The sequence below is a fragment of the Typopeltis vanoorti genome, chromosome 9 (genome assembly GCF_054136105.1).
Source record: "Typopeltis vanoorti isolate ZY-2024b chromosome 9, IOZ_Tvanoo_1.0, whole genome shotgun sequence".
NCBI classification, from domain to species: domain Eukaryota; kingdom Metazoa; phylum Arthropoda; class Arachnida; order Uropygi; family Thelyphonidae; genus Typopeltis; species Typopeltis vanoorti.
In genome coordinates, this window is record NC_143557.1 from 16,180,228 (window position 1) to 16,192,401 (window position 12,174).

The window sequence follows — 12,174 nt, forward strand, 5'->3', positions numbered from 1 at the left end:
TTTTACTCTCACTTTCAACTGTGTCACATTTAATCTCACTGTCAATGCTATTTGGCATTACATCACAATTTTCAATCATATTGTGTGCTTCATCCTCTGCTTCAATGACATTTTCGGCACACTTTCCCACCACTATTGCTTTCAAACCAAATTCCAGCTTCCCTCGGTAATGCATACATTTTGCAGGCATTGCACTGCACGAAGTCCCTTTGATTGAATTCTTTAAATAATGATGACAAGTTGGACGCCATTGTTCTACTTCTCATAGTTGCCATGTGCTACGCTACATATCTTATCAAAAGATTAAATTAAAAATATTTAAAACAAATTTTTTTAAGCTAAACTAATTAATTCTGTAATACAGTCTAATTCTGACACATTTTTTTAACTGATAATGCTATTTTTTAAAATTAAATAACTAAGCTCTTGGAGCTCTTCAAACACAGTCTTACCATCACATGCCACCTGACAGCGTTGGAGGCTTTATGAAGAGAAATTATAACTCTCTTAGCTCTGCTTGTTAATTTGTTCATAAATAACAAAATAATAACCACTTAACAGCTCATTCCATGCTATATGATCGAAGCCATCTTCTGAGCTTTACGTAATCACTAGTCTTGTAATTCCACATTTATTGTTTTTTCACAGAAGTCTTCATGTGGTTAGCCACAGTCCAGGTGATTACTTTAATCATGAGAGAGAAGTGTGAACCCTACTCATAATCATATCCTCAGATGAAATGATCAGATCTAAAACTCTATTGTTGTGTGGTCTCCTTTATATACTGCCTAAGTTGTCTGTCAATAACTCAAGAAATTCATTCTCCTTTTATCCAAATGTTTTCTCTTCATTCTAATGTACACTCATGTTCATAGAAACTGCATCACCTTACATAAATATAGTTTTTAGTAGTTAAGTGGCAACATCTATTATTCCCACGGGTTTCTGTATAATGTAATAGTTTTGGCTATTGCATCAGAATTTTTTATGCTATAAGGAGACAGCAGGAACTAGTTTTTGCATTTTCATGCTGAGATCGCTGTGGCTAGTTACATGAAGTTAACACCTCATAGAAAAATTTGATTCAAGCTTTGAATCCAATTTGAATCAAACTATTTGAATCAAACACGTCTAACTATTTCTTAGGAAATAGTTAGACGTGTGTCCTGTAGTATGGCTGGTATCAAAAGCGAAGGAAACTGGATCTGCTGAAAAGGAAGAAAGCCACTGTCTACACCATGCTAATATCGGGTTCTAAGGTGGCTCTGCCTCAAAAATCAACATGTGTTGACTGGAGAACTGAAACAGGACTGGAAAGAATAAATTGAAGTTGTAGCAAGCTCTGTAACTGTCAGGAGAAGACTCATTGAACAGAGACTAATACCCAGGCACCCTAAAAAGAAGCCCCTTGTTAATTAAAAAAAATGCGATTGGCTCAGTTAAATTGGTGCAAAGAGCATGCCAAATGGACCCCCAATTAGTGGAAAAGAGCAATTTTTTCTGACAAGAAAAACTTTAACTTGCAGGGCACCGACAGTAGACAGACAGTTTTTGGAGATGTTCAGAGTCATATGGCCAGATAACGAAAACATCATCAATGTATCTAAGCCAAACTGTAGGTTTTAGAGTAGAGGAATCAAGAGCACATTGCTCAAATGCTTCCATATAAAAGATAGCAATTGGCCACATGGTCAACAGACTTTAAACACATTCCTTAGCCACCCCAACAAACAACATGAGCGCATACAATTTACTATTGAAATTGAAAATCAGAACTCGCTCCCTTTCCTGGATACACTAATCACACATCTTATTACCTGAGGCTGTCTATCCTTCACTGTTTACTGCAAGCCTACACATACCGGCCAATATATATATATGTGCTAACTCATATCACCATCCTTCACAAAAATTTGGAGTCATTAACACCCTCAAAAACAGAGCTATAACAATTTGATTTAATGAACAAGCTCTTAAACAAGAATTATGTATATACTTGTATAAGTAATGGTTTTATTTTTATTTATTATTTATTAATTTTTTTTCTTTTTTGTAAACATGTTACTCTCAAGCTTAATTTAAATTTGTAATCTAATGGATAATAATAATAGGACTCTAGGTTTGATGTAGTAAGGTTTTTTTTTTTTTTTTTCACCAGAGGTCAAGCCAGTAGTTGAAACGGTTGGTCAGTAACTTTAGCATGCCATGTAGATTGTTGTGCAGCTTGTTTCTTTGTATATATGCGTATACTCCAGATGATGACCTTAATGTGAAGGTCGAGCGTTTATTTTGGTTTATATTAAACTAAAGTTTTACTCTAACATGGTAGTTGTCTCCATAATTTGCATAATGTATTCTGATCACCGTGTAAGCATGAAGGAAAGGATAGTGTGAATGAATTCAAGAGAAAGTATGATAGGTCATGTTAGTGATATGCAGCCTCACTTGGTAAGTCCCTTACTCCCCCAGAGCTCTTTCTAATAATGATAATAATAGCAATAGTATGTATGGTAAAATGCAATAAATGTATGTATAAATTATTCAAAGGTTGATTTTGCTTGTGTTTCAGGTTATTTACATATTACTTAAAAAATGATGTCTTCCAGCTTTATAATACCATAGTTCATGGGCATCATTGTGTTCTGAAAACATCTATCATCCAGTTACAAACAGCTGCAAATGGAACCTGGATAATAAGTGGGGGTACAGATGGAAAAATTAATTTTTGGAAGTGCTCTAATTTTAATAAAACAGGAACTATTGTAAATAAGCAAGCATTTTTTAAACAGGCAAAAGAAATATCTGTGCAGAATCATGCATCTCTGAAATCAACATATTCAAAAATAAGTCCACAGTTAGAGTTCAAATTCCATCATTCTGGAATTAATGCTTTAGCAGTCTTCTGGTTTTCAGGTGAGTGTGTTTTTAAAGATAAATAAAACCACTTCATTAATTATTTAATGTTTTTATTCAAGTGAGTTCCATTTCCTTTTTATAATTAATCAGAGGTAAACAGAATTATAGTTTGTGTGTGCGTGTGCGCACGCGCATTGTTTGCATAAAGAAAATAAATTGCTAAGTTAGTATATTTGCGACTTAACATTCTATAACACTAGTCTATATTATAAATATTTGCATGATATAAATGCACTAACAATTTGGGCCTATCAAATTTTACAAATACAAAAATGTTGGGACATCATGTTGAAATGTCATGCTGGCTGGGACATAAACCAGTTAAACAAGGCTCTACTGCTATTGTCAGGAAATAAAATTGAACAGTGACGAGTCATATAATAGAACTGACAATGTAAGAATTAACATACGAAAAAGTGATAATTCGTCCATTCCTAGTTATCACTAACACTATCTTTGAACATAAAAATTTTCATAAATTCCCATGGAGAGAACACATAAGAAAAGTCCTCTTGAGTGGCATACCCCCACCGTGTTTTGATGATACTGATATCTTCACACTGGTTCAAGATACTGGAGTATATAGGGAATTCGAAAAAGGAAGTTATCACCATTTATTTAATTTGGAGCAGGATAGAACTGAATATCATTTTGAGGTGAAGAATCTTCATGAATGTTTAAAAAGAAAAAGATAAGCACTCTTTAGTGATTAACTGGGGGATCCAGTATCTGAGAAATAACCCTTAGATACTGATATTATGGTCAGTTTGAATATAGCCTTTTTTCTCTGTTCACTGATTTCTCCTTACAAGGAACCTCTGAATTCATTTAAGACTCTCATTCTCATAATTTTGCTCTATTCATATTGCAATTCCTATGAACAAATTGAAGGCTTCTCTTCTTCTTCTCACCAGGCTTTTCGTGGAACACTCTGAAAAATTGTCAAATGTTTCAGTACACTAAACCAACAATATGGCTATACAACATTGACGACATATTCTCCATTTGGCCATATGGCTTGGATATATTTTAAATGTATTTAGTACACTTTAACAGCCAAAATGGTAAGGTCCATTTTATCATTAGAAAAGAAAACAATAATTGTCTTTCCTTCTCTAACACTCTAGTTATCCAACTAACCAACATTTTTTTTTCATCATTATCATCATAAATAATTTTATTCTAAATTTGGTATTATAGTACACAATTTTTGATAATCATATATGTAACCTATGAGAATCACTTCTACACACACACACACAGAAGAAATTTAACATGCTACTATACAGAAAAAAAGTTACAGTGTACATTAACTTAATGTTGGAACAAAATTAAACAGCAGTATTTTGCATTTTATACATGAGACTGGATCATTGAATACAATCAGTATGCTAGAAACTATTACTTGCTCGGAGTTTTGTATTTATTTGAGCTAGTTTCACTTCTTACTGATAAATGTAGGACATTGAGCATTTTTGTTGCTAAATAAGTGTGATCTTCAGCACCAGCCCGAGCAAATTTTTGAGTGTGGGCAAGATTTTTTTTTTCTGCCCTTCGGTCGAAATTGTATATGTATATATAAAAATTATGACAGAATGATCATTGACTCGGTTAACATACATAGTTTTATGAAAAATATTGAATGACTAGAACCGAGATTTAATTAAAAAGGTTTTAATATAATCAATTATCAAGTCATATCCTCTTCTTGGCTAATCCTAATGATAATAACCAAAGTCACAAAGTCTGCTGGGAAAAATCTACAAACATCTTCCGTTGCAGTGACGAAATAGAGAGAAAAATTGTGGAATCGAGAGAAATCATCTTCAATCCTGTTCATCTAAATAACAACTTAAGCTACAACCTCCCGGATAGTCATTCAGCTGTAATCATGTACTGGCGTTCACGTGATGCAGCAAGCACGCACTCTCCCAACAATGCAACAAATGAAAGAACAGCTTCAAATACAACTACAACGTTTTAATGCTAATTATGTATAAAGACTGTCTATGATGTTCATAGTCTTTTAACCCTCAATGTTTAGTGTTTTTTCTTTTTTTTCTTTTATAATGTCACCTGAAGAAGGCTGTTACAGGCCGAAACTAGTAGTGTGTTTATATTAAAACCTTTTTAATTAAATCTCGGTTCTAGTCATTCAATATTTTTCATAAAACTATATAAAAATTATATATATATATATATATATATATATATATATATATATATATATATATATATAGTGAATAAATAAATGAAATATTTCTGTTTATTATATGAGTACATAATTTTAACACAATTTATAAATATTACATAAATCACATTAAATATGACAAAACAAATATGAAAAAATCTAAATTAAGAATTAACAGTTTTAATTATTTTTAAAAAAATAAACCTTTCTAGCCTTAATTTCAGCAAAAGACTACTATTTCTTCTAGATCTAATGTCTCGGCTATATCATTTTCAATAGATAAAGTGGCTAAGCCATCTAATCTCTCTTGGGACATTGCGGACCTCAAATAATTTTTAATAAGCCTTAATTTAGAAAAACTGCGCTCTGCACTTGCAACTGTAGTTGGGATTGTTAAAAGAATTCGTTGTGATGTGTACATATTAGGAAAAAAACTTATGCAGTTATTTGCACAAATATAATTTAATACTTCTTTGGGAGAATAATTATTTGATATCCTCCGAGAGAATATCTTTAATTCATCTAATAAATCTATTGCTGAAATATCTTTTTGATCACCATCAGACAGAACACTTTCTAAGTCGAAACAAGCTTTTTTTTTTTACTGTATCATTATCAAATTTTAAGTTACCAATGTTAAAGAGAAACCCAAAAATTGATTCATATTTATTTAGCTGTTCAAATCTCTCAGTAATTGATGTTATTGCTGAATCAAGAATTACATTAAAAAAAATTAATTTTAAACTGTCTCTCAAAATTAGTAATTGATTTGTCAGGACATTCATATTTGAATTGAGTTTTTACATCTCGAGTTCGTATGCTGCCGTTAGTTGGGAAATCAGCATTTAACCCAATATTTAGAGCAAAGTTATGGGCTTGGTGCTTAACTTTAAAAAAATTATTTTCACTTCTGTATAACGTCAAGAATTTTTTCGTGACATCTAAGGATTTCAAGGCTTCCATAATATTGCAAGAGATATTTTGCAATTGTTTGCTAGATGCATTGACTTCACTTAGAAAGTCATACCAAACAAATGTGCCAAATATAAACTTGAAAGAATTAATTTTTTTTTTGCTAATGAACTAGCTTCCAATTTTGTTTTAATGCCTTGTTGCCCAATTAAGCTGTCATCTTCTGTAATGAAAATTAAAGCTTCATGTATTTCTTTTACTTGATTTCGTATTGCTTTTACAGCTTCAATGCGACTTTCCCATCATGTGCATAAAGGTTTTAAAGTAAAATTTTGGATGTGGTTTAGAAGAACTTCCCTTCGATGACTTGATGAAGAAATGAAATTATAAATTGACTGAATAATGTCAAAAAATAAAACCGTATCTACATTGCAGCTTGCTGCATCGCTCAATACCAATTTCAAGGAATGCGTACAACATGGAACAAAAAATGCTCTAGGATTTTTGTTTCTTAAAAGTGCTTGTACCCCTGCATTCTTCCCCTTCATATTTGACCCGTTGTCATATCCCTGACCACGGATATTTTGAAATTACAGACCCATAACACTCTTGAGTCATAGTTATAAACTATTCATTCGAATTATACAAAAGAGAACACAGGTGCTTACAGAAAAAATCATAGAGGAAAACCAAGCAGGATTCAGGCCACATAGATCCACCATAGACCATATCTTCACCATTAATAATATAGCAGAAAAATATTGGGAATACAACCTGCCCATATACTGTTGTTTTATAGATTTTAAGCAAGCCTTTGATTCAGTTAATAGAAACAAATTGATCACTATCCTAAAAAACATAAAAATGGATTCTGATATTTTAACATTTATTACAAATTATTATGGAGACACCAAAGCTTTTGTTAAAACAAGCAACATTAAAACCGAGAATTTCAGAGTCGAGAAAGGTGTAATGCAGGGATGCCCTCTCTCACCTCAACTCTTTATCATCTTCCTAGAAGAAGTTTGTAAAACCATAGCCGATGAACCAGGTGTAAAAATCAATGGTACCAACATTAATCACATAAAATACGCAGATGATATCATTATTTTAGCAGATTCTAAACCACAGCTAGAAAAAACTATTAATATTTTAAATGACTCTTGTAAAACTTATGGTATGAAAATAAATCTTCATAAAACAAAAATAATGAAGATAGGTAGAGAAGAAGAAAATATTTCTATAATCTTGAAAATCACCTGCTGGAACAAGTTAATAAATATGTTTATCTTGGCAATCTTATATCTAGTAACCTCAACAATATGGAAACAGTAAAACACAGGCTAAACCTAGGTTGGACCAACATGAATAAACTAAACAAAATATGGAAAAATAAAAAAACCCCAACGAGTCTAAAATTAAAATTATATAAAACAATTATCCCAATGGCTACTTATGCTTCAGAAGCCTGGAGATTAACTCAACAACCAATCAAGAAACTTCAAGCATTTGAAATGAAATGCCTAAGAAAAATTAATAACACCCACTGGATGCAACACGACTAACGATCAAGTCAGAACAGATTTAGACTTCCCAGATAATATAATAGACACAATCATTAAGCATCAACTGAGATGGTTTGGTCATATTCAGAGAATGGCCCCTCATAGACTCCCATATTTATCTCTGAATGGATATATCGGAAGAAAAAGACCTAGAGGCAGACCAAGAAGTACTTGGATAAAGTTGCTGAAAGAGCATTCACATCTACCCAGCTATAGAGTCATGATTGAGATGGCTAAAGATCGCGATAAGTGGAGAACCTTTCTTCTTAGTGGACTCAACCCGTTACCAATCGGATGAGATGAGATGATGAAATTTTTTTTTCTTCTAATAATTTTAAAATTACTTCAGCCATACCACTTCCTGTTATATTATTAATTTTAATAAAATCTAGAAATCTTTCCTCTATTTGTATAATATCTTGGGTTTCTTCGTTTTTTTTCGTTTATAGAAACATGTCTTACAATTAAGGACATTTGCTCCTGCAGCGAAATATCAGTGGTTCAATCAACAATTATTGAAAAATACTTAGCATTCATTATTTTAGATAAAATCTTTTTGGTTTAATTTCATTACTCAATATATTAATGATTTCGTTTTGTATACATTTCCCTAAATAATGAACATGAATTTCGTTGCTTTTTATGCATTCTACGTGTTTTTGTAATACGCTGTCAGATTCGGCGAATAATTCAATCAGTTTCAAAAATTTTCCATTATTATTTATATATAGAGTATCTGACCTTCCTCTGAACGCTCTGTTTTCTTTTGCAAGAAATTTAATAACTGATATTATACCTTTTAAAACATGCATCCAGTGTTCTTGTTTTTTTTTTTTTTTTTTTTTTTGAGTAATTTTAGCTGATGTTGATCAATTGTAGTTTCATTTTTTAAATATTTTTCCAAATCAATCAATTTTTCAAAATTATTAAAATGTTCTTGAGATTTTTTGTGGCGCTGAAAAACTTGGGACATATGTTTCCAATCATTATTTCCTTCCAAAATTAAGTCCATAGTTCGAATATTAGAAAATAATTTGCAGCAGAAACAAAATACTACATTTTTTGAACTTGAGTAAATTAACCAAGATCTTTTAATGGTTTCTCCGTTACTCAAAATCCTATTATAATGCGATACATGAAAACTTCTATTATGTTCATCGCGTGGAAAAAAGTCTCTTTTGATTCAACAGGAGGACCTCGTTTTACTAATATATCAATTATTGAATTGGACAAGTACCTTCATAAATATGAAGTAACAAAATTCATTTCGCAAGCTAATAATATAATACACAATTGGCATGTAAGAAAATTTTGCGGATATGTGAACGATTTATAATAATAATAATTAGTATTATTATTATAAAAACCTTCATGGAGTCAAAGACTCATCGTGGGAGGTCCACTATTATACACATAGCTTATCATACCATGCCTTAAATATATTTACTGTCTCTGCGCTCACCACACTCTCAGGCAATGCATTCCAGTCACTCGCCACTCTCCATGCAAAAAAACCTGCTCCTGACTCCCTTTGTGTGAGCAAGGTGTGCTCACCATGCTCACACAAATTCCAAATCTCCTTATATTGCTTGTTGCTTTCTTTACTTGCTCTTCCTTTTCTCTTTTCCTTTTGAGAAAAGTAGCTCCCGATAACTTTTTCTGTTTCAAATTACTGATCTAAATGACAATAAATTTCGTATTGATAAATTATTCTTTTTCTATTAATTATTAACTTTGAGTTAATTTATTATTTTTAAGAGTTTTAAAACAATTAAATCTTATTTAAAAAAATCGATTTAAAACAGTTGCCTTCTACGGATTTTTACTATAAATAATTAATTTATACAATAATTTGATAATTAAAGGTAAACTATAATTATTGATAGCAATGTAAGATGTAAAGTATTTTGGCATTTTAGCAAAATGTGCCTCTGATTAATATGTTTCTTCTTCTTCTTCTTCTCTTCCGTCTAAGACGGGTTGAGTCTTCTCTTGAGCAGGATTTTCCTGTCTTCTCTATTCCTTGCTGTTCAAAAAAGTTCCTTATATGTTCTGCATCCCGAGATGTTCTTTATTAATTTCAGCCAGGTAATTCTTGGTCTTCCGGGGCTTCTTTTTTCAGTTAGAAAAGTATTGGTTAGGAAGTCTATCTGCTTCCATGTACAGTGTGTTCAAACCATCTCAGTTGTTGTTTTCTAATTTTTTCTATTATTGTCTTTTTATACAATAGTTCTTGTCTGACTGTGATGTTTGTTTTCTTTTCTATCCAACTTGTTCTATTTATTTTTCTTAAGCATTTCATTTCAAATGCCAGCAGTTTTTTATCCTCTCTTTTTTTAACTGTCCATGCTTCTGCTCCATAGATGACTGTTGGTATAATTATTGCTTCATATAATTTGATTTTGGCTTGCTTAGCTATCTTGTTTGTTTTCCAGATTTTCTGTAATTTTCCTATGGTGGTCCATCCTATCGCTATTCTGTGTTTGATTGTTTTGAGTTCATCTATTGTTTCTGTTAGTTTTGATCCAAGGTATATGAAGTTGTCTACTTGTTCTATTTGTTCTTCATTTAGGGTGGCTGAGATGGTAGTTCCTTTCCTCCCTATTTTCATCACTTTTGTCTTTTGTATATTTATTGTCATGTCATATGTTTTACAGGTTTCGTTTAGCTTGTTGATCAGCTTTTGTAGTTCATTTGGGGTTCTTGCAAGAAGGACGAGATCATCTGCATATTTGATATTATTTATGTTTAAACCATTGACATTGATTCCAGGCTCATTGTTTATTGTCTTCTTTACAACTTCTAGATATATGTTGAATAGGCATGGGGATAATGGGCATCCTTGCATTACTCCTTTTTGGATCTCTATGGGGTCTGTTGTGAGTGTGTCCTTTTTAATTATTGCATTTGTCTTAGAGTAATATTTTATCAGAAACTGTATTATATATTTGTCTATTGCTTTTTTTAGTAGAATTTTAAGAAGGATTTCTCTGTTGATGATATCGAAAGCTTGTTTAAAGTCCACAAAACAACAACATAGTTCTTTATGGTCTTCCCAGCTGAGCTCTGCTAATTGGTGCAATGTGAAAATTTGGTCTATTGTTGAATAGTTTCCTCAGAAACCAGCTTGTTCTATGCCTATCATTTCTTCATAGGTGGTTTTTAATCTATTTTGTATAATTCTTATGAATATTTTATAGGTGTGAGGGAGTAAATTGATTGGTCTGTAATTTCTGCAGTTTCTTTTGTCTCCTTTCTTGTATATTGGGATGATCTTTGGACTCCCTGGAGGTGTCAAATAATAATAATAATCTTTCCTGTTCTCCAGTTATCTGGGATCTCTCCTGTTTGTAGTATTTTATTGAATAAGGTTGTTAAATATTCTGTTGATATGCTGCCTCCATATGACCACAGTTCAGTAGGGATAGTATCAATGCCTGGTGCTTTATTGTTTTTCATCTGTTTTATTGCGTATCTAACTTATTCTTGTAAAATTTTTGGGTGATCATTATTTTCTTCTATTGTTGGCATTGTAGTGTTGTTTCCTTGGTGGAAGATAGTCTTAAAATGGTTTGATCAGATTTTTCTTATATATTCAATATTCCCGGTTTCAGTCATCTTGTTGTTTATCATTGTTACTGCTTTTGCTGAGAATTCCTTTGTAATTTCTCTTACAGTATCAAGGAAGACTTTTAGGTTGTTTTGTTGGTATGCTTCTTGGCATTTCTTAGCTTTTTCTTCTAACCATTTTTCTTTGGCTTTTTTTTTGCATAGGTTATCAACTTTATTTTTTAGTGCTCTGTATTTTTCTCTATTCTCTTCATTGTTCTGTTGGTTTACAAGTATCTTGGCCTCTCTTTTCTCCTCTATGGTAGCTCTGATTTCTTGGGTTATCCACTGTTTGTGTATTTTGGGTTTGGAACCTAGAGTGTCTTTTGCAATTGATAACACTGTTTCCTTTTCCTAATATGTTTATAATTTATAAACTATTATCTTTAAAATTTTATTTGTCTATCAAAAATCAAAAATAAGTACCCAATTAAAAACAAAGTCAAAAATTGTCCAAAGTCACTTAAACACAGAATACACAATACGCTCAATGTTTCACATTCAAAATTGAAATGATGCTGAAAAAAATGTAAGTGCATATCACACTGTTTTGTCTATCCAAATTTGAAGCAGAATTTTAAAAAACGAACAGTGTAATATACACCTATGTTTCAGACTAAATATTTGGATAGATCACTGTTTCTGAAACTCCAGATATCTGTGTACCCCTCCTTTAATATTCATCATCATCAAATTCCTGCCATGTACCCTCAGGGGTGTACAGTATATGATAGTACTACATGAAAAATTTACATCATTACTAACTTCCTATCTACAATTTTCCTCCAAATCAGTCTGTTACTTGTCAAGACTCCAACATTATCAGATCTTATATTTCTATCGTCTAAGGCACTTTGTACCACATCAATCCACCTATATCTTGGTCTTCCTCTGGGTCGTTTTTGCTGCCAACCTGGAAGAGAACACTTGTTTTGCTAATCTTTCCTCACCCATTCTGTTTACGTGACCATACCACTTAAG

General features: G+C 31.9%; 1 protein-coding gene across 1 annotated transcript in view; it reads left to right on the plus strand.

Annotated features, from left to right (window-relative positions):
- The window catches only part of LOC150102899 (tRNA (34-2'-O)-methyltransferase regulator WDR6), a 624,232-nt gene that overhangs the window by 555,021 nt on the left and 57,037 nt on the right, over window positions 1-12,174 (plus strand). Inside the window, exon 21 of the mRNA XM_090398196.1 lies at window positions 2,570-2,913. Coding sequence (XP_090254322.1) covers window positions 2,570-2,913 — 344 coding nt within the window. The remainder of the gene's footprint in view (window positions 1-2,569; window positions 2,914-12,174) is intronic.